The sequence below is a fragment of the Centruroides vittatus genome, unplaced genomic scaffold (genome assembly GCF_030686945.1).
Source record: "Centruroides vittatus isolate TY-2023 unplaced genomic scaffold, ASM3068694v2 scaffold_373, whole genome shotgun sequence".
Lineage (NCBI taxonomy): Eukaryota > Metazoa > Arthropoda > Arachnida > Scorpiones > Buthidae > Centruroides > Centruroides vittatus.
The window spans coordinates 560,303-585,367 of NW_027122704.1; the positions used below are offsets into that span (position 1 = coordinate 560,303).

The 25,065-nt window shown below is 27.6% G+C and overlaps 2 protein-coding genes across 2 annotated transcripts in view; both read right to left on the reverse strand.

The window, feature by feature from the left end:
• Window positions 1-13,379, reverse strand: part of Top1 (topoisomerase 1) — a 60,963-nt gene extending 47,584 nt beyond the window's left edge. Inside the window, exons 1-2 of the mRNA XM_067286564.1 lie at window positions 13,201-13,379; window positions 12,800-12,842 (exon numbers count right to left, since the gene is read on the reverse strand). Coding sequence (XP_067142665.1) covers window positions 12,800-12,842; window positions 13,201-13,239 — 82 coding nt within the window. The 5' untranslated portion in view covers window positions 13,240-13,379. The remainder of the gene's footprint in view (window positions 1-12,799; window positions 12,843-13,200) is intronic.
• Window positions 13,380-18,262: 4,883 nt separating this feature from the next.
• LOC136988615 (protein fantom-like) overlaps window positions 18,263-25,065 on the reverse strand; it is a 55,108-nt gene continuing 48,305 nt past the window's right edge. Inside the window, exons 34-37 of the mRNA XM_067286520.1 lie at window positions 23,677-23,758; window positions 23,507-23,597; window positions 23,400-23,442; window positions 18,263-18,885 (exon numbers count right to left, since the gene is read on the reverse strand). Of these exons, the coding sequence (XP_067142621.1) occupies window positions 18,791-18,885; window positions 23,400-23,442; window positions 23,507-23,597; window positions 23,677-23,758 (311 nt within the window). The 3' untranslated portion in view covers window positions 18,263-18,790. The remainder of the gene's footprint in view (window positions 18,886-23,399; window positions 23,443-23,506; window positions 23,598-23,676; window positions 23,759-25,065) is intronic.

The following is a 25,065-nucleotide window of genomic DNA, read 5'->3' on the forward strand; positions in this document are numbered from 1 at the left end:
TCAATTTCAATCTTCACTTTGCAATTTTGATTTTATCATATAAAATCACATTCAAATTACAAATGAAGAGGTAAGCAATGAATTATACAACAAAAACAATTGCTCACAATCAACTGTTAAAACATTTATTACATTTCACTATTTTATTTTGCATTCAATATCATTTGAATCACAACCAATTGCAAGTTTTTGTTTATAATAAATGATTGGATAAGTTAACATATATGTAATATTAGTCCAGTAGAGTATTTCTACGATTCTATGATCTTAATTATTAATGACAGAACACTATTAACTTAAATGTTTACATAATAATTTTGAAAAAAATTTTATTTGGATAAATAAGATACGAGTTCTTTTCTTATAATAAAACACCATGCCTTTCTTCTGTTACTTTCTCTCACACACAATGACATAGTATAAGGCAATAGTAATAATAACAACAATTCATTTCTTCAAAATGTGAACATACAGTTTAAGCTACAATAGAGAAAAAAGACAACATAAAACAAATAATATATATATTCACATATATAAGATACATTCAGCATACACAAGCAACTTTTTTTTTATATTGGAAATTTTCTATTGAAATGTAGCCAATAGGAGAAATCTCTCAAAATGACATTATGATAGTCACTACGATCTACCTCCACTTGAAAAATGACACACTCAATAGAGCCAGATTAAAAGAACACAAATACGACATCCTTAAAGGCAATTACACCACTGCCTTAGTCCAATATGCAAGTGAGCCAGGGTGCCCCCTTGTTGGGAAAGAAGCCAAATTAACAAGAAAAATACTTGATGTAAGAAATTAATTATAATAGAAACCAATTACACCTATAAGGCAGCAATTAAAGAGCTTTGCATTAACTATAGAGAAAGCCTTAATACATCACAAGCTTGACAAACTTTACTCTAATCTCATTTCTAATAAACAATATCGTAAACTGTCCATGTCTGTGTGGTTAAGATTTATTATAATTTAATTTATATAATTATCCAATGTAATTTTTAATTTTATTTAAATGTATAAATATTAAACTGCATCAAAAGAATTTTAAATAATGTCACAGAATATTTGAATTGTTCCACTTTAAAACTCAACATAGCTTTCTCATTTTTGAAATGGTTTCTAATCTGAAGTAGCCTGTAAATTAGGCCAAAAACATTTGTTGTGCGTGAAAAGTTAGTGCTGGAAAAGTACAAAATGTGTGTGTGTATGATTTTATCCAAGAAATTCCAGCTTTTAAAAGACATTTGTATATAACACATATTCTTCACTGACATATGTAGGAATCAAAAGATGTTTAAATCTATTAAGAATTCTTCAAGGTCAAACTAAATACATGACAGTACATAAAACCTAAAATTTATGAAAGATTTAATGTACATATTTACAATTACTTGTTAAAATTTATTAGTTTTTAACATATTTTATTTTGTTTTTCAATACTAGAGCCTTTATTGGATCATATTAACTATACTTTGTTTATAGCTTATGTTGTTAGGCCTAAATCACATATGTTTTCAAAACAATTTACAAACTTAGTCAAATAATATCATATTACCAAATTATTTCCTAAAATCTTTACCTTATAAGCAAAATAAATAAATATCACATTTAATTTCATTCCTGATGTTTTTCATGCAAAGCTTTTTAATTTCAATAGTTGTTTAAATTTCCATCTTCAACAGGTTATAACTAATGCAAATTAACTCTTTAAGCACTGAAAACTTTCTCTTTCTATGTACCTAAAAACTGAATTGTATAGCAAAACCAGTCAAACAACTTTTCCATCGGCCAATTTCATTTTAAACAGATAAGACTGATTTTACACATATGACATTTTGAGCAAGGATGATGAGTATAGACCTCTGAGTCATTGTTGCCATTCATTATTGGCAAAAATACTATACTCACTCATACTCATACTCATTAACAGGGGGTGAAGGCTCAGGTCTACTCAACTGGTATTGTCTGAGTGTGAAAGGAGAGATAGATTAAGAGCATAGTAGAAGGTCAAAGGTGAAGGAGAAGTGAGATAGAAAAGGGGATGAAAAGGGGGAGTCTCATGGCGCACACTGGGAGATATAATTAATTACAATCAAAATAATTTTACAGATAAAGGTATTTGCAGTGTGATACAAATGGCGCCTTGTGAAGGGCAAAGTAGGGTTATCAAATAGGAATAAGAGGACATGATTGACAAAAGAACAGATACATCACTTCCCGACAATAATTTTCTAACAGAATCCCGACAAAGTCCATTTTACAGTAGGCCGGTCAAAAGATACTATACTGTAAAAGTTTTTTCATGGTTAAAATGATGAATGGCAGAAAAAATACTGAAGAAATATGCAGACTTGCAGACTACTATAGTGTTTATTGTCCAATTATAAAAATTAAAAGTCACTAAATATTCTTTCTTTCGAACAGGATACCTATATAATCAAGGATCATTAGCAGCATGAAAACTTATCATTGAAAAGTGATTCATTGGTCTATTCATCTTTGAGGAAAAAAATGCTCCAAATTTTTTAAAGAACTACAGCATTTGTTAAGATGTGGCATTTCACAGACAATCAGAAAATGCTTTGGTAAAGATAGATTTTTGAACCATTACAAATAAGTGCATTAAATCCATTTAATAAAAAAAAATCAAGTTAATGATGACATTAGTTACACTTCTATGTAAACTTTTTATAAACAGTAAGACATATTTAAAACTAAAACCACTAGAAAACCTAATATCCAACAGAGTATCAACCATGTACGCTTCTTACATAGCTCTTCCCAGTAACCTTTTCTCAAACATCTTAAGCAGGTGGAAATTTATAAGGTCACCTGCAATAACACTGCTATTAAGTTTTGCAATGTTGATGCCTGGATTTATAGTTCAAAGAAAGACTTCCATGCTGTGAGGCTTCCCCACAGTGTGGAAGTCTTTCTTCAAACTATAAATCATACTATCCTTCCCCCTTCTTACATCACCTTCCCTCTTCACACATGTATGGCAATCTCCTGTTGTTTCAGCAGATGAAGGATTAGTTTGCCTGATGATGCCTGTTCAGCATGGGTGAAAATGTTAGCACTTCCAAACTTCTCTGCTAGATATTAGTTATTTAGTGGTTTTAGTTCAAGTACACCCATTTTTTAGTAATAGTATTCAATATATTTAAAATCAGAAACCATAATATCTACATATTACCAATTACTGATATTTTTGAATCAATACAAACACAAATCTTTAATACCTCAATTTAAAAATAAATGGACATAAACCACTTTCATTTGCAACAGCTCAATTAACTTCTGCTGAAAGAAAACTAAAAAAACAATATTTTGCCTGACACAGTAGAACAAATCTGTGCATTTAGAGTATGGCATGCATTTATGGCTTTTGATGTGCACACATACAAATGATGATGATGATGATGTATATGTAATGACTTCAGATGCAATTACAAGATGCAAAGATTGTTGATATTAGGAAACAACACAAAAACTGAATATGCAAAACACCAGATACTGATGAAGACAATGATATTTACAATATTTTGAATGAACACTTAAGCATACCAGATGCTTTTCCTGCTTTAGTCTATATAAAATTTTTAAATGTATTCAATTATTAAGTGAAAGTTCCTAAATTCAGAAACAGGTTTTAATTAGAGGAACATCTCTAAATTATTTCCAATTCAGAAGAAGTACTGCTCAGATTTATTCAATTAGGTACATGATAGAATGAATTAGATTTCAGAATTAACACAGTTAACATAGATAACTACAGATTTTTTGAAGGCAGAAAATGGTAAGAATTGGGGGATTTACTACCTTAGAACCTGATATTTTGAAGAGGGTACAGTGGCAGCACTGGCCAGCATTAAATTTTGTTCTTCACTTTCCATTGTTTATTTTATATTTTAAATATATATTTAGCATGTATCTAGAAATCTAGATCACTTCTGGCCCCAAGATTGCCAGATATTTGATCCTAATCAAATGTAGGTATATTACAAAATTCTCTATGCTATACTGGAGTTATTCAAAAATCAAGTTTTGAACTGTATATAACACAAATTATCTATAAAAAATACTTACAGGAAAATTTAGGTAGTTTGCAAAAATCTTTTTCAAATGTAAAAGACGTTGAAAGTTAATAAAGCACTAAAGATAGCTGCTACAAACAAGAATGCAGCTCTAAACAGAAAAATGAATTATATGAAAATTCCTAAAGTTCCTAATCTAGACTCGAACCCAGGTTTTTAATAATAAATTTTGACCAAATGTTTATGTAAAGTTTTGGCTAATAATGTCTAAAAATTCTAATAAAAATAAGAAAATAAATACATTTTGGCTTTAATTTTTTAAGCAAACGTAACTTGTAATACAAACAAGGTTTTAGCCATCATGTGACTAAAACCTTGTAAACTATTGATTATGTGAGTTTAAACTATTGATGACTATAGTATGTAGTCATTGCATTAATGTCATTAAGTTTCTGTAATTAAGCCCATGGCCTATTTATGGAAATATCTGTTACACCAAGTGCAAACTATTTCTACTGTTTGTATTATACCTAGCATAAGGTTTGTTACAACATGAATAAATTCTCATTCACTGCCACACTAAAATATTAATATAAACAAGTAGAATTTGAATAGATTACTTGTAGAAAGTTGAAAGTTTTGATGGAGTTCTAATGTAAAATAACAAAATATGAATAAAATTATTTTTTAATTTTTATACATAATTAATATATGTACAAAGACAATTTCATTCAGCAATACAAACATTGGAATACTTGAAAACTTCCAATGATATATACTGTTGTTTAATTTTTTAAATGGATAATACAAAGTTATGATATAATGTAGTATCACAAATGTAAAGAGAAAAAAACATTGAAATATAGTCATTTTCAATTTAATGATCATTGTCTCAATTTGAAATTTTTTAGCAAAAGTGGTCAAGTAAGTGCTCACATCTACTAATGAACAAAATATAATGCCAAAAAATAATAATGCATTGTAGACTCAAATACAAGTCTTTATGAGAGACTTCAGTTTAACTAGCAAAATACAACACTCTCAAGTAATGGTTCGTGTAGATTAATTTTTGATCTTAAGAGCCACTGCAAACTACAGGAAGCAGGAGCTAGCATACGTTGGTTGTGCTCCAAAGTCCCGCCTTTTTTCCCACGAGGCTATGAGACATTTTTGCTAGGTAAGCTATGTGGGCATGAAGCAGTCGCAAACTACACAGCGTTTGCCCGCGTAACTTAGTCCACATGACGTGGATTCCACAGATGTGGACTGGCTATAGAACAAAGATTTTATTATAACCTATACTTGTAATCAGTCAGTTTTCGTTCTGAACTTTGAAACAGCATGGGAAAAACGTGCCTACTAGTTTTCGGCTAGTTAAGCCTAACTAGGCTTAACTAGCCGAAAACTATTTATATATATAACTATTTACATACAATGCTTATACTATTTTCAATACTGAATGTATTAATCACATAATTTACGTACATGGATAAAATTCTATTATTTCTTTTTCGACATGTGACATGTTCATGTGGTCATCTATCTTACCCGCTCTCTCTTGCGAGCATGACTGCTCTCGCTGTTGAATTCTGTGAACAGCGAGCATACTCTCATATCGCTGCACTAGCAAAGGAAAAACTGCATGGACAAGAAGAAAGGGGTGGAGCCTTTGACGTCATCGGTTGTGCTAGTACACGTTTGCTAGCATTTTGCTCTTGCAAAGCACTAGTTTGCAGCGGCTCTAACAAATGAATAAAGTTCTTATCACAAATTTATAGTTTATATGAAGTTGTAATCTCATGAGATTAAACCAAATGTTTCAATTTTAAAAGTATAAGAAAACAATTTTTCTTAAACTTGAATAAAATTATACCTATATTCTTTAATAATCAACTTCATCATGCAAGAAAAACAATCAACCCAATAATTACTTCAAATATCAAATGAATAGCCAGATTCATTTATTGGCCTATAAAAGCTAAATAATTACTAAGTAATTAATTAGGCAGGAGATAAGCAGTTACAGGAGATAGTGGTCTAAACTGACCACTATCTCCTGTTAAATTTAATAATTATAAATAAATTAATTTAATTTTAGAATATTCTAGAAGAAAAGATCAGTCTGGGGTAGGACTTGAAACTGCAACTCCTGCTTACAATGCAGACATGTTACCAATTATACTACTGGGCTTCCTGTCTGATCTTTAGTTCCACACTAATTGATTGACTAACTTATGTGGGTCCATAAAACAACCGTATTGGTCACTCACAGCTTTCAGAATATTCCAACATTAAGTAAATTCATTTGTAATTGTTAAATTTAACAAGAGAGGACAGCTAGACTGAATAAAGATAAGCATCACATTTTTTATGGAAGCTTGGATAGCAGAAATTTTAGCAGTCCTAGTATTTACTTAGCTTTGAGTCAGGGTTGATTTTAATCTATTCTTTATATTAATATATTTCTGTTGTCATATTTGAAATTAGTTGCCAGATCTATGATTTTCAACCGTATTTATCAATCTGCTGATTTCAATCAAATAATGGCATTAAGTAGATAAACATTAGATAATACAGATATTTTTAAGGATTATTCAAATAAAATTGGAATATACCAAAAAGTCCTGAATTATTCTTCAGCATATTCATTTAACATATCTGGCAACGTGTACTGTACATTAATAGCAAATATTCTAGAAAAAGAAACAATATGGACCACAATAAAATTTTGTGTAAGCCACTGGTATAGATACCTAAGAATCAGTATGTTGAAAGGTCAATTAACATATTACATTTTAATTGCAATTCTATAATAAAAATTTAAATCTCCCAGTGACAGCACACTGGAACCTGACTCTACCAGCACCTCTGGACATTTCCTTGCCTTCTCAATGGTCCCATCCACCAATAAATGTGGTTTGGTGCACAAAAGAAAAAATCTGCATAAAAACTCAATATCCTTGGAATGTCTTAATCATTTAGAATTTTGCTGCTGTTATGTCAAAACAATTCTGCTTTACAGGTTGTCATACAAGTGATTCCAAAAGTCTTCTATTTCTGTGAGGCATAGGTTTCTGAATTATAATAATATTTTACATAGAAAATTGTTTCATTCTTAGATATATTTTCCATTTAGGGCATTTCATAGAGAACCCATATTAGATATTTTACATACATACATACATACACACACATCTGATAAGTTCAAAAACTTCTGAGATAACACTGTATCTCCAAAATATATTAATATGAAAACATTTTAAACATAGCTATCTTCAAAGTATTATCAATCTGCAGGCATGAAAACAATGTTGTGTTCATTTTATCCAAATAATTTTGAACAAAAAGTGAATGGTAGACCATGGTTGTTGTGAATGAATATCCAGTCCTTAGCTGTCCATTGTTCTGGGCAGTTTACATGAATTGCTTCTCTTAAATGTCATAACAATTGCAGATATGCTCCTTATTTACTGTAGTAATTGCAAAATAAAAAATGCCTTTCTAGTCAAAAAACAGGTCCATTATTACTTTATCCTTTGCATAATCCAGGTGAAATCTTTTGATTCTTGGAGAAGATGGAAACTTCCACATGAATGATTGACATTTGATTTGAGAATCATAAAGAAAACACTTACATTTCATCTCCAGTGATGATTTTTGTATAAGTGCCAGGTCCTTGTCAATTGCATCAGTGAGATAATCAATAACGCTCGTTTGTTTCTCACATTGATCCACATTGAAGTTTTGAAAAACAATGTGTTCAGACACTGTACATGTTCAGATCATCTGTTAGAACTGTATGACAATTTCCAATTGAAATTCCAACTTTTTTTGCTGTCAGTCACTGTGTAATCTACTACCACAATTTCTATGCACCCATTTTATGTTCTCATTTTGAGATGATGGCCAATACAATAGTTGTCTTCCTGGAACCTCTTAAACCACTCAAATACTTTTGATTGCCTCATATTCTTTTCATATAATTTTTAAGACTTCAGGAGAAAATTTATATAAATGCTGCAGAATTTGATATTAGCTCATTGCTAAAAATGCATAAAAGATAATGCATTTTTACTTCAATGATTGCATAAAAAGTATACTTAACAGATACATTTCAGTCACACACACTGTATACATGATGAATGATCCAATTTTAGATTAAAGGAGAAATATTTATTGAACATGCCAGAACTTGTAGGGAAAGCTTTAGTCTTATTATTGTTCAAATCTATTATATATATATATACATACCTAATGCTATATACCAGATTACACTTAATTGGACTGCTGGTTAATTGGAGCAGCTGTTCATTTGGACCAAAATGTAGAGAATAGATAGAAATAATCTATTTAATTTAAATTTGTGCTGCTTATTTGGGTCTACTCACTCTTATTTGAGACAATGACAACTGTAATTGAATGGCAAACTAGAGACAGTGTGCCTCTAGTTGCAATTATATCAAGTATCAGAAGTTGTGCATAGAATGGGTAAGTGAAAAATGATATTCTATAGATATTCTTGAATTTGCTAGACCTAAAAGAAGTTAGATTGGAACAGAGACAAAACACTTTTGGTGTCTTCTTGATCTACTCTGTTTATCCAAGGCAGTTTGAACTTTGTAGGAGATTCCTGGAAGAAACTGTGGCAACAGCTAAGTAAGTAAATCAATGGCTTAATCTATTTCATATTTAACAGATAATATTACTAGTTTGTTTACTTAACTGCTTACCACCTAGATATATTCCTAGTGAAAGACAATCAAGGTTGCCAGGTTGGGCAACTACTTAAAGCCAGTTTTGGCTACTGAAAAATTAAATATCCTGTATCTGAAAAACTGTATATTAACTAAAGTTAATACATTACATTTTGATACATTAATATCAAAAAATCCAGGAAATCAATGTTTATTATGGGAACAAACATTTCCGACCAAGTACAATGGCCATCTTCAGGTTCTAAAATGGAATTAATGAATAGAACAGGAAGCACATTTGAAATCAAAATGTTCATTCCCACAATAAACATTGATTTTTTGTGGATTTACATTTTAATATTACTTTTAAAAATCCTATATCTTTTATAATTTAGCTAGTTGCTATTTTTTGGACTATATGAACCTATTTTTGGCAGTTTACCAAACTAATAAAATTTGTGTTTGTTTATCGTTGCTTATTTAAAAGTTCGAACATAACCACACTATGTCTTGTAGCGTGTTCTCTACTTGTGCTTTTCTATCTTTACTTCCAGTGTCTTTCAAATATTTTAATAAAAATAAACATTCTATCTTTAATTTATTTTTAGTAAATGTCCCTTTTTATTTTATACATTATTATACATGTTCAGTAGACTACCATGGAAAGAACATTTTTTTCGTCCAGCTTATTGGGATAATGTCTACCTACATTACTGGACTGAACGATTTACTCTCCAATATGACCCAATAAAGCAGAATCTATTGTGTATGCACATAAGGTGCTTCACAAAAGTATAGAACTGCTCAAAAAATTGCTCTTTTGAGGTCAGAACATGCACTGATAGACAGAAATAGATTTTTTTTTATGTGTAATTCAGCACCTAACTTATAAAAACATAATTTTAGGAAACTTAGAGTTTCTAATTCATGGCTGACTGCAGAATAGCAATGAAGTCAATGTACATACTGCCACATAAGTATAGAATCACCATCTTTCTCACAAGTTTGAAGTGTGAAAGTATTTTTTTCATCATGCCTCATGGTACTCATTTAACAGACTTTGAGAAAGAACAAATTGTAGCTTTGAGAAGAAGTTGTTTAAGTCATCAGGCAGTAGCAAACAGCATCAAGCGTTCGAAAAAGGTAGTTCAGCATTATTTGTCAAATCCTGCAAATTATGGACCAAAGCATAGAGGTGGACATCCTTCAAAGCTTACACCATGAGACTGCTGACGAATTGTTAATGCAGCCTCTAATCCATCGCATCTATGCATCAAATTTGGGACAATTTGGGTATCCAAATGCATCACAAAATAGTTCTACGGGTTTTACACAGCAACAATAACATTGTTCAATCTCGAATGAGAAGTGCCCCTGTTCTTAAGCCTAAACACAAAGCTGCCTGACTATTTTGCTAGGAAAAATATGGCCACTCAATGGAATGAGGCAAGTTTTTTGTTTCGTTTAGGCCTATCGTGCTAGCACAAGGAATAACAACCCTTTTGTTGTATAGGCAATCTTTTTGGATGAAAAAAAATTTAATTTGAATGGGCCTGATTGTTTAGTGTTCTACTGCATGATTTACATCGTTACCTGTTGCATAAACAGTGCTGACTATCAGCAAGTTCTGGAGAACAAATTGCTGACATACAAATGTAGATTCAGAAGATTTTCTGTTATTTTCCATCAGGACAACGCATCTATCCACGTATCACAAAATACGAAACAGTCGTTTGAAAATAAATGAATTGGCCAATTTGTTCTCCTGATTGCAATCCCGTAGAAAATGTTTGGTAAATCTTGATTGGCTGAATTTATGACCAAAATCATTAGTATGCCAACATTCAACACTTAAAACAAGCAATTGTCACTGCTTGGAACTCCCTTGAGGCATTGATCATAAAAAAACCTTGTTGATAGCATGCCAAATTGCATTTTCGATGTTATTACTAAAGCAGGTATGCAAATAAATTACTAAATTAAACTATTTTTTTAGTATTTAATGCTTTTTGCATTCATTTACTAGTTGATTCTATACTTTTGTAGTGCTTAAAATCAGTTTTGTTTTTACAATTTCTGCTGTTTGCTGCAATATAGGAAATTTATGAGTTTCGATAAATTGTTTTCATAATGCGAATAATAGAAGAAAGGTAGCTACATCATATGTGTAATTCCTAACCTTGTATAGTAAATTTGCAGTGGTTCTATACTTTTGTGGAGCGCCTTATATATTATGTGAGTATGTGTACACACATATAAATACTGTACATAAACTGATAAGGTAGCAATAATGAAAATATTTTAAAGAAAAGAAAAATAAACAGAACAGACATCTAATTCATTTCAAACAAACATCTTCTACAGTATTATAGTTTTTTAAAAAATTATATACAGGTGCTCCCCTACTTACAAACAATTTGATGTACATCTAAAATTTAAGTTTCGCTTAGTTTGTGAAGTTCCGTTACCGCTCGTGGCATAGCATTAAAATTCATCTTTGGCCAGTAATAAATAATAATCGTGAGCTTATTTCTGTTGCATAAGATCGAAAACATTAGTTTGGTTATTAAATTTGATTCTATTGCATATTGTCATTTTTCATTTTTGTACAAATTCAGAGGTTCCATCACCGCTCGTGAGATGGGTCGAAGTCGGCAATGTCGGAGTAACGGCATTTTTTGCCAGTTTGCAATTTTTATAATCTTTTACGATTAGTGCTTCAAAAATGCATCCAAAATGTAATAGTAAATCTAGCAGTAGAGATAAATGCAAGTAGTGTCACTCTATTATTGTGGAAACTAAACTGGACATTACAAAACTAAATCCGTTAGGTAAAAAAAATCTGTATCCGACATACCTGCTAGTACACAGTTGCAAGCCTATATGCAAATACAATATTAATTTTGCATGTTTCAAGACATTTTTCTGGGAGATGCCAGAGTAAGTCAGTAACTCATTTCAATAAAATTATGGCTATTCTGGTTTAAATATTAACGACATACATAGCTTCGATAAATACAGAATCAAAAATGTGGCATAAAATCGAAATTATTTTAACCGTGTGACAGATTTTTAGCAAAAAAATCAATTTGACTAATAATGATAATGCATTGTCATTGCAAAATCATGCAGTGTGCTTACTTGGGCTGCAATATGACATATATTTGTGGCATGCAATTAATAAATTTAATAAATAATAATAAGTTAATAAATTTACATAAAAAAGAAAAAAAGCAAGAAAATAAATTAAATCAGCATTTTTTAATATAGCTGTATAATTTTATTTCTTTCACATAAAAAAAATTTCACATTATTTTTTACCTTTAAAATCTGTTTCACAAAACACAAAATTTTAAAAATTTAATAATGCATTTTTCGTTTCTTTTAAATTTCCATTAACGTAAAAAATTTAAATTACATAAGAATATGTACTTTTAAGAGTAAAAATTTATCACAATTATTTGGCCTCTTCAATTACACGAATTGCGGCATTATAAAATCTATCCTCGTTCGTTAACAAAACGTGCATTTTTTTATATTCGAAAATACGATTCGGGAGAAAGTACCAGGCTCAAATAATTTGAACAAAATATTATTCTCGGTAATTTTAAACTTATAACAGACATTACGTTATAAAAATACTTTAATAATTTTATTTATTTAATTACCAAACGCACATAAACTTTTATTTCGCCTCGGCACGAAATATACGACCCCGCATATAATTAAAAAAAAAACCACGGTAACAATTTATAATTTTTTAAATTTATTTCTAATTCTTACGCCACTAAATTAATTCAATATTTCTAATTAACTTATATAAAAAAATCATTATTATTTTTTAAAAATCTTAAAGCAACCACCAATATGTTCAACTGAAAAACTATGCCAATCTGATAAGGACACATTGTATAACACATGGGAAATCAAAAGTTAATTAATTAATTTTTTTTAATTAGAATTTTTAATTATTTAATTTAAAAAAAAAACTTGAATTGGATTATTTAGAGATAAGTTTAAAGAGGAGAGAAGAGAAAAAGTTGACTTACCATGTTGAGGTGCAGTCGAAGTATGGACGGGTTGAGGACTCCCCTGTAAAACAGAATTTTAAGTATTGTATAAGAAAACAAAGGCATTTTTGATGGAAATATACAATATATTACAATATGATTAATTTGTGAAATGAAATCTTACGTATTGTTTTGAAATTTCAGCGTCAGACATGTCGATATTTCAAGATAAAGTAATCAATTACAACGTTTATAAAATCCATATAACTACAGGTTTGAACTTAGAAAATTTTCCAGTTGTCGCCATGATATCGGTCTCAAACCGGTCATTGGTTGACTTTAATCCATTCTTATTATCATTTCTGCGTACCGAAACGAATTAAATTATTTTTCTATGGTTAAATCGACAACGACTAATACATTATAATCCGTTAACTTACCTCGATCTGCGAATAAAATTGCTCTACGAACGAATTCATATCGTAGTTTTATTGTCGGAATCGATGGCGACTACAAAAACAGTCTAAGTCCAATAGATGAGTGTCTGAGCATGCGCTACCATTTTTCCAACCACCCGGATGTACAATAAACAAATGCTTTAACGGCGTGTTCTGGTCACTTTACACAACGTATTTTACAATAACGAAAAACGTATTTATTAACGGTGTACGTTTGAGTTTTTAAAGCGTCGTTTCGTCGCGTAAAACAAACCGGCGAAATTATTACACTTTTAACCACGTTTTAGTTTAAAAGGATATATATATATATATATAAAAAAAAAAAAAAAGTCGAACGCCGCTTGCCACCATTAAACAATCGTTGACGTCAGATCGAGATAGTTTTTAGATAAGTTTATTGGAGAAAGTTGGAATTTTTATAAAATTCAATGACGTATATTTTCATTTAAATTATTTATTTATTTATTATTATTATTTTTTTTAACTCGACACGTTTCGTTTTAAAATCAACCAATCAGAATATAGCTATCGTCATTGATGAAATGATACGTTCGCGTAATTGAGTAATTTTCGAGTTACGTTCGCGTAATTGAGTAATTTTTACATCGTTCTCAGAATCGGGTTATTCTCCGAGTGAATTTATTAGTAAAATGTGGAAAGAAATGTGTTTAGAATCGACTCAAAAAATATTTTTCGTTATTAAAGTTCAGTGACCAGATTGTCTCCCACTTAAGCACAATGACTCGACTATTCGTTATATGTGACACAATCCTATGCTCGCTTTCTGTTATTAATTAACGTTTCCTGTAAAACTTGTGCACGTTAATACTTTATTGATACATTTTACTTCATTTTCGTTGGCCTGCAGTTATAAAAGAGATCAAAAATTCTCATAGTAGTACGTTCCAACGACGTAGTAATTAGTCATGGTAAATGCACAGTATAAGCATTTCCCGATTGATTGTGTGGTAAAGATAACCTTTGTACTGTTAAGACCGCTTGTTTAAACTGGAAATTCGTAGATTTTGCACTTATGATTAAGCTGACGTTATTTAGTAAAGATTAAATTACGTTCCAGTCGATTTTTATACTTGGGAGCCTTGGATAAGTTTGGAAGAATATTAAGCTTATTTGCTTTGAGTAATTTATTTAAATTATGTTAAATAAGCCATTAAATTTAATAGGAAATCGAAAATTTTGCTTTGTTTTTGAATTAATCGCAATAAAAATTTCTTCGATAAAACATTTTTTTTATTTGTTAGAAATTAAAACATCATTAATTTCGCCCTATCGTATTACAGGTATTTGTGCACAAATGTTTCTTTTTATCATTAAAGATGTTTTGAAATTGATTACTTCTCACAACTTTTTATGTAATTAGAAACTTTCGTATAAATACTATATTGGTATTATCTACTTAAGATATTAACATAACAAAATCTGCTCGTATACTTATCGTTCTAAACTGAAGAAAACATTTGATAAAATATTATTTTGTATGCTTTTATAACATTCTAAATATAATGTACTATTTTTGTGTGTAAAATTCTTGTTATTATAACCGATGCCCGACAGTAATTGGTTATTCGGCCATATTAAAAGAATTAAATATATAAATAAAATTCGACAAATTGAAAATCGTTCAATCTACGAAGAGAAAATTTTTTGTAAGATATTCTACGTCGGTGATGGTAAACCTGTGATCTGTGTGATGATTTCGAGATACCTGTATCGAATGCTTAGAAAGTATTGGATATTTATAAATTATAAAAAAATATTTGATAGATTTCATAGTGTACATAGTGTGAAAATGGAGTCCTAAAACTTACGAAAAGTCTTAAATTATGAACAAGGGTGATCTAATCACTGCAATTACTTAGCTTAATTAATGCACCTTTAAATGTTAAAGGTGCATTAATTAAGCTAATTATGAACCTCAGATAGAAGAATTACCATCAAATAATCACTATTGACTTTCCCATTAAATGTTTGTTTCTATTATCAGATTTTTTTTCACTTATGTAGAGCTTAATGTTATTTTTAATATAGGTTAAAAATTTAGCAAAAATACATTATAAATTTTACTTTATTTATATTTTTATCACTCAGATTAAATATTTGACCTTTAGTTTGGAGTTACTAAAATTTAAATTCGATTTTGTTCCACTTTCAGATAAAGGTTTGTCGTCACCGTCCCACGTTATAGAAATTCTCGGACGAAAATATTAAAAGAATAAATTAGCGCAACGAGAGTCCGTAAACGCATCTTGTTTTTGACGAAAAAATTTAAAAAGGTTTAAATTTGATAACCAAATAATCCTTTTAAATGTTTTTATCATTTAGCAGCTATCTGATTTTGTAGTGATTAACATTTAATTATAAAATCATTATCAGAATATGTTTGAACAGATGGTAGCTATAGTAAATGTTCAAATATTTATAAATCGTAATTTGATTAACATTAATACATTTGATTTATCGCAGAATACAGCTTTATCTACATTTAGAATGAAATTTGTAATACTTGGAGTTATATTTTTTAAATGAAAATATAATACTGTAACCTTATTTTAAGCTGTATAATTTTATTCTTGAATAATTTAAAATTTTATGATGTATTAGTCTCATCCGTTAACAGATGATAATCATGAATTTAAAGTATTTTTAAATAAACTTTTCAGTAAATGAATTTTTTTTTTTAATAAATGATAACTGAGGTAAAGTAATAAAGTAAAAAAAAATAATTTAATTATTACAGATAATAGAATATTTTAGAATAAATGAGTGAAAACAACTTTAGATCAAAACAAATTATATTTTTAGACTTTGTGTTAGTGATAATAGATCTTATATTTTCCTATAATTAGCAATAGATATTATAAATCAACAAATGAAGTATTTGTATTACTCTAAATGAAATTTTAATTAAAATAAAATGTAGTTATTTTGTGTTATGAAAATGTAATAGAAATTTTATGTACAGTACTGGTATTATATATTGTATTTTATTTTAAAATAATTTTTTTTATTAATAAGTATATGGTTTCTATACATATATTTATAACTGTTAGTCAAGAAATGTAAATTAGCATGAATAATAGCATAAAGCATATAATCACTTTAAAATATTTTCTAAGTTGACAGAGGCAAATAGTACAAATATAACTAAATAATACTCTGTGAGCTATATCTATTTCATAAAAAGTACAGTAATTAGTAACTTGACTCTTTTAGTGTAAATAAAGCCAATTTATGATCGATCCTATTCTTTAAGTCTATTAGGCTAAACTTGTTTTGTTGAAATTCTTGTCTTTCCATACAAATTCATTTTTAAAGTATAATTTATCTATAAGAATTTATATAAGATTTAAAAAGTTACTACTGTATTTACAATTGGAATATCTACGTGACAAACAATGCACTTTTTTGCTAACTAAATCCTGTCAATTACAACCCTAAATTTATTCTCTCTTCGGACAAATTAGATAAGTGTTAATTAACAAATGGCTAATACGATGTATTTTCATCTATGATTTCCTTTATGGTTATTCATTTTGCAGTGTAAAGTTCCTGGAATAACACATCTATTTTAAAAACTTTGTATTAGAAACTAACCATAAAATGATTTTTATTTAATTGTATAGTATAAATATAGTGTGTATCAATATTATTTCTGATTATAATTAATTACACTACAGTATAATTAATTTTTATTAAAAAATATGATTTTCTTTCCAATTATATTTAATGTAACTTCTACATATAAGTACCAATGGTTTCCATGTTTTGCTGACATAGAGCAGATTCTTTTTTATACTGCCCCATTGGTAAGCAAAATAACAGTTACTGCCAGCAACAAAGTAAGCTAACAAGTAGAAAGCAGATATTGTGCTAAATAAATTGCTTGTCATCTACATGCATCCATGTTTTTCATTTAAATTCTTATATTATATTATTTTTAAAGCTATTTAAAATGAGGAAAAATAATAGAAAATAATCCAATAAGTATCCAGTTATAAATAGTCATTGATTTCCTTTAAATTTAATAAATAAATCTTATGAAATACATAAATGAATTACAAGTATGATCCACAGATAATCTTTCCCAATAGAATGACTTTTGACTTTTAGCATAAACTTCTTATAAAGTATATCTCTCTCTCAATAACATAACCATTCCAAAATACAGTTCATTGAACATCAAAATTATGAGAAAAATATACCAAGCATCAACAAAGGGAGAGTACATCTTGGATGTACGATGCTGATGGCAGGAGAGATATCGGCATTATATCATCCACCTTGGCCAACACTACCTGTAACAGAAAGTCTAAACATGCTTTCTTGATATCACTTAATCAATTCTACAATTTATAGAAGTGTCAGAAATATTAAGAATGTGCTGCAATTTATTTTGTTGTATATTTTTGCCTGCATTTTTTTTTTAATAAAAAAACCTATTTACTTTTTCTCTATAATTTGTACTGTTATATCATATGTGTAATGTTTTTGTATGACATACTCTGGTTGTACACATTACTAAATACAAAGCAACTGTTAAACCGCACCAAACAGTTAAACTGGTTTAATCAGGAAATGAATTAAGTATTTTGCATCTTAATAAGATAATTTGTTATTTATATAAGAGCACTGTATATTATTTTAGTTACATTTTTTGAAAATTAAGAGATTTGGGTTGATGTAACATATCATAATTTTCTTGCAGAATGTCTGATATTTTGGAATGGATTGCTGATATTAAGCAGAGAAAGTCTGTATTAGTATTTGTGTAACAGAACAGTGCAATTTCCATTCTGAAAGCACTAAGAGAAGAACAAAATTTTGACTTAAAAGTTTTAGGAGTTATTAATATATTGAATTTAATGTATACTGTAAGTAATAAAACAGGTTAATTGAAAAATTCATTTAGAAAATTCTATTAACTACGGATACTTGAATTAAAAAAATAATTGCTTATGGGACTAAGTCTGTATTCTTTCATTAGAATAAATAAGTTAACATTGTAAAAATCAACAAAACATGGTTTAAAAATCTGATTCTTTAATTTATCAGCTAACAAGTATATAAAATAATTGTTAAACCAGCTATAAAAAAGTTTGGAACACACATCCATTAAAATCTTTAAATATTTATGAAAAAATTTAAGGACTTGTTCCTTCAGACAATTTTATCGGTTCTTTTCATTATATGTAAAAACAAACAAACAATAGAAGCATTAATAAATTAACAAATTTTTACTTAAAAATTTTCTTCACAATTACATTTAAAAAACTACTATAAAATTTTTAATACTCATGTTTATCACACACAAAATATATTAATGATAATTTTATAATTAATAGGAAATTTAATTTTTGATTTTTTGCTTATTTTGATATATGATGATGTATGACAACTTGGCACATATTTTCTAATATGAAAATATATGTAATTACTTTCTTCAAAATTAATGAGGATGCATAATTGAGCATTTAGTAATACAAAATTTTTTTTTATATAATCATTTATAACAGTATAAAAAAAGAATGCGTTTAACAAATAATGGACTAGTTCAACTTTCATCTTGGATGGTCTTCAAAGTTTTGAAGGCTTCAATTATTATGCTGAGTTTTCCTATCACAGTATTTTGATCGTTTGCATCGACAACTATTAAAAAAAATGTATTATTTGGACTCAATATTAAATATTTAAACAAGTATTTAAGTATTAAAAAAAAAACAGTATAATCATATAAATTAAACTTATTCTATTTTATATTAATCAAATTTCATATTAAGAAAACAAACTATATTTATCATATAAAAACTATCAAATTCTAGATTTTTTTAAAAAGAAGAATGCATATTAAAGTGTAAAATTACTTATAATTTTCCTTTTATTAATATTCACTGGCAAGTAGTAAACATACCTTTACTTTGTTATATACTGGTGTAACTCAAGTTATATTAATTTTTTGCTTATTAGCATATAGGTAACAACTATTTTAAAAAATTTACAAATATCTTAATCAACAAAATTCAATACCAAAGTGTGCAATATATTGTATTGGTAGTTTGTCATATAAAAAACATTTTTATTATAAAACCATAATTGTTTTTGTTAAGAAATAAAGGAGAATTCTTCAATTTACTTAGGATAAAATACAAGAAAAATATAACTGTTAATAGAATTTATATCCAAATAAACAATAGAGTGTTTTGCTTTATATAAGAACTATTTATTATGAAATATCCTATTTGATAAAATTAATTTTAATCATCTTAGTTCTGTCAATGATAAAGCATAATGTAACAAGAGCAAAATATTATTTTAGTTAATGCTGGCAAAAACTGGAAATTCCTGAAATTGGTTTTAGTTTTTAAATATCAGATGCCAAACTGGTTTTTAGACCAATTTCAAAATCAATTTAAATTCAATAGAATTAATGTCTTATTATTGTATTTTATTAATAATAAAATATAAAAATTGTAAATATGATCCTATTTTTATACAATAATTTAAAATATATGCATTTTACTTTAATGATTGAGTAATATATTTTTTTCTGTATACTAAATATTTCATATTTTATAATTGTAAAATGTCTAGTAAAATATATTAAGAACAAGTAATTATTTCTTGTGACATCATTACAATGCCGGCTACAATTTTTAATCATATTCTATATTCATTTAATTTAAAATATATGTTCACAACCTCAAATTAGTAGTGTCTTGTTCCTGTACATCATACTTTTCCTGATAACAATAAAGTTATGCTAGTCACCTATGCAACTCCACTCAGGGGAAAATTTTTGAATTGAATTCATGTGACTTCTTGTCTTGACCAGAAGTTCGTATATAGTTAATCGGAGCCTCCTACCCCTAAACTTTCCATATCTAGTCTTGACTTTCAACTATCTAACACCATTCTCAAGATTAAGGAAGGAAAGACAGACGGACAGACAATAGTGGGAATTTACAGGTCTAAATTCTTCAAATTGTAGTCTAATGAAATAAATAAATAAAGATCCAAATATAAAGCATTATTATACTTGGATCTTAGCTTGGATCCTTAATAGCTAGAACAAATTAATTAAAAGTTATAAAGAATTATCAACGTAGAAATTTTTGTATTATTTGAAAAGAAATATCAGTTTTGAAATCAGTATTAATTTTTTACCAAAAACTGCAGTTTACCACAATATCTTGTTTGGTTTCCAGTATTAATTTTAATAAAATATAATAAAAATATAAATATATATATATATTGTTTTCCCAGTTACAAGTATAATTTTATTAACATAAATATCCTGCAAGTTAATATAAATCATCTAATTATTATGGAGTTTAAAATTTTGTCATTCAAAAATTCGATTTTTATTTGTTTCATGGCATAGCAAATCAAAAATTTATTTGCACCCAGGATCAATGCATGTTAAAAACTTTTAACCCATTATTAAAAATCAGGTTCTGTCAGCTAATTTTAAAAATTTATATAATATAACTACATTAATTACTATCATTAAATTATTATTTTATTTGAATGATTTTTACAATAAAAAGATCTCAATTAATAAATAGTAAAACACAAAAAAGTAACAATGATTTCATAGAACATAAAAATTATTTAGATACCGTATATCTCGGCAGATAAGACGATAGTTGAATCATAAAAAAAGGCCCTGAAAATCCGGGGTCGTCTTATAGGACAGATACAAAAAAATTAGATTGAAATTTATATAAATTAAAACCATTATAGTAAAACAGACAAACCATAATTATTTACTAGTGGAGAGTAGAGTATGTCCACAAAATGGAATAGGCCACGTGATGTTTTTGTGAATAGTTAAAGTCATTACTCGAATGTTTGCAACAATCGCAAAGCAGTGCCGCCAGATGCAAGAAAATAAAATTTGATGTCCTTTCAAAAAATTGCGAATAGGACATAATTTCGTGTACGCTATACAGTGTTATTATCCAGTGATGATCGCTGCTCTAAATGAAATTCACAGGCCATTGATAGTTTGGGGGTTGTCTTATAGGACAGATATATGCTAAAACTATAAAACTTCGACGAAAATTTATACCTCGTCTTATCTGAAGGTCGTCTTATCTTCCAAGATATATGGTATATTATGTAAAATTTGATATCTTATAAACTTTTTCCATGAAACATTCCAAAAATATTAGTGAGGTTGAGGCCAAAGTTTTAAATGCGAAAATGTGTACGTCGAACGTTCGGCGCCGCTTTCCCGTAAGCCTAGAAGTTTGACAATGGCGTTTGGAATGTCGAGCATGATTCCACTGACTTTCCAAACGCCATTGTCAAACTTCTAGGCTTACGGGAAAGCGGCGCCGAATGTCTGACAAACACGTTTTCACGTTTAAAACTTCGGCCTCAACCTCGCTATTACTTGCAATAGAAAATAAAAAGAAAAATCTCTAAAAATCATGCAAATATGAAATAGATATTCAAAAGCAAATATGGATGCTGAATAAGCAAATACAAACTTTTTATTATTAGCATTTTTATTACACATTTTAAAGAAACAATTTTATAGATTGTTTATTTCTAACAAAAAGGAATTATTATTATTATATTTATTTATTTTTTTAATCAGTATAAACTGAAGATAAGCATATAAAATTATAAACAATCTATAATCAACAATTTCAAATTAAAAAGAAATAAAAATAAGATTTTAACTTTTATGTTTACATCTTAACATAAATTGATAGGAAAATATTAAAAAACTTTTTTAATAAACAATCTATAATCAACAATATAATGACATTTAAAAGAAAAACTTGAATATTGTAACATTCATTCATTATGTAGTACTACCAACTTGGTATCTTGGTGGCTTGATAGAAATATCTAGCATTAATTTACTTTCTGTATTATTAATTTTTAATATCAATTAACTTTAATAAATCTTAAGATAAAAGAAAATGTCATTTTATAGCTTATGTACTTTTAAATGTCTCGTTTAAAATTATGACGATGATGATGATGATGATGATAAAAAGAAGATAAATATCTTAGGAAATCTTTGAAATATCTTGGAAAAAAGAAACAAACAACAACAGACAATAAGATATTTGTTTTAATTCTTAAAATCCTTTCAATATGAAAAAACGGTAGCTTAATTTTTGTTTGCAGTAAAAAATAGTAAATATTAGAGAGTTATGATATTCTTATAGAATTAGGTCAATTGATTTAAAAATTATTAATCCACATTTATTTTAACAATTTTAATGTATGTGCAGTAAGTTCTTGAAAGAACAAAACATTTAAAATGATGTTTCAATGAATAACTAAAGCATTTATTACCAATCTTTGCATTTACATTTAAATTATTAATTATATTAAAAATTACAATTAGGAATTCTTTTTTTATTATGATATTGGTAAACATATAAGTCTGGAAAAAAAAAATACAGCAAAGTTTATAAAATAAAATAAATTTTTGAGTTATTCATTTCCTAATACAAAAGTTTAATAAAGAAAGATAATGATATTCAAGAACTAAAATTCCTTCTAAAAATTTTGTGCACATATTAATTTTCTTTTATGATAGTCACATCTTAGCCCACTTTTTAATCTTAAGATACAAATAACATTTTTAAAAAATGTTCCAGCTTCATTATTACTCACTTTCAACTGAAAGCATTTTATTTAATAAAAAAACATAAAATAATGGAAAATTTGAATAATTTGTATCAACCAACATCTAAATACTTATAAAGATTCATTCAAAAATTGACTAATTTAATAATCTGATAATTAATTACAATAAATCTTTGTTCAATAAAAGTGTAAAATTTCGTCAATGGCAATTATTTTTATAATAAATGTGATACAATAAAAATTTTTAAATTATATTTTAATAATGAGGGTTTTAAACAGATTTTTGGAGTATTGTGTACCCATTATTTTCAAATAATTTGTACACAATAACCTACCTTAATAAATATAAATATTCCATAAAATATAAGAGATTTGATCTACCTATTCACATCACTAAGGAAGGATGACCTACTAACAGGGCAATGATTAAAATACATTTATGGAAGAAACACCTTTATAGAAACATTCAAATATCTTTACATCTTTTCCTTTCAATAACATTTCTTGTTTTCACTTTTTCAATTTATGTAAATAACTATGGTACTTACTTTTAATTTCATGGTCAATGAAATCTTCTTCTTTCATTAATATCTATTATTAAAAATAATTTAATGGATTATTTTTAATCAAAGTAATTTCAAGATCAAATACATACTTCTTTCAAATTAAAAAAAGAATATCCGATATCTTCACAGTCCATATCTTGGCGATCTTCGGGTGGTTCACTTACAACAGTGAACATTAAACTAAAATAAAAGAATATTAGAATATAAATAATCATGTTTATTTTGATTCTAGAAGATATCCATTGAAAATATATGAAACCTATTTTCTTCCTCTGTTTCAGACTGTAACATGTTCTTTAACTTTTCACGTTTGTCGGCATGGATGACATCAAAATAAAATACTGAATTAGAAAGCATAGTAATTAAATTATGGTAAAATTTAAAATTTTTTTAAAAATTAAAATCGAATTAAAAAATAATTGATACAAAATTACATTAATGGTAAATCTACAAAGTTTTTGATTGGTAGTAGCAATAAAAATTTTTATCATGAATAATACTTGAATGTAAACTTCTAAATTTTGATACTTATGTACTAAAATGAAGATGCAAATATATAGTTTAATTCCAAATATTTTTCTTATATTTTGATATGTAAAGCTCACTGAACATTTAATGAAAACTTATTATATAATAAATGATTTTATACAGTGTTAATTATTTCTTCAATAATAGAAATATTGCAGAAATATTTAACACTGTATAAAACTGTAACACTAACTATTATTGCAAGATTACATGTCTATTAAGAGAGATTGCTGACTATCAGTTTATATCATTTCACTCCAGCCAAATAAGGTCAATGCTTGCAATGGAACTCCAGTTAAGCTTTTAATGCTGCCAAGTGTTTTAGCAACTGTGTTTTTTTATTTATTGTATATTTATTTGATCTATTTTTTAAATAATAATTTCTTACAATTTAAAAAAAAATTTTACAACTAAAATTCTCAGTAATAATATATTAAATCTTAGCAAAAACGATATTTTCATAAAAATTATGTTAAAAACAGTAGTATAATAAGATGGATACAGAAAATTATATTAGTGAAGTTACTTTTAATTTGTAGTTTGTTTGAACATTTTATTTGGTACAAAATACAATAAAATAATTAGAGTTTCAGTTCAGAATCAATGCATTTTTTTATTATTTTATAAAATAAATGTTTTATGCTATGCATAACTATCCTTAGTATTTATTTAATTTTGAAATAATAAAATAGAAATACATTTATTATTTTTTGTGTGTGAAAGTAATGTAAATTCATTTAGATGTCATTAAGATGCTACAATAATTTGAAAATTTCTAATTTCAAAAATCTGTAACTTAATTTAAAAATTTTTTAATACAGTCAAACCTGTTTTTATGCGCTCTTTTTATGTGCGATTTTTATTTGTGTGATTTTTTAATGCGAATTTTTAATTTGTGCGGTTTTTTTTGTGCGATTTTTTATTTGTGCGGTACAGTTGGCGACTAGTCTCGTGCAATTCGTCATGTCTCACGTTGACTTATTATAGCTAAATAAACTTATTATAGCATAAATGCACTTATTATAGTAATATTATTGCATGAATATGCGAAAAATGAAATAATTTACTTTTTAAGTCAACAAAACACCACCTGGACAAAAATATGTAAAACAGACGATAG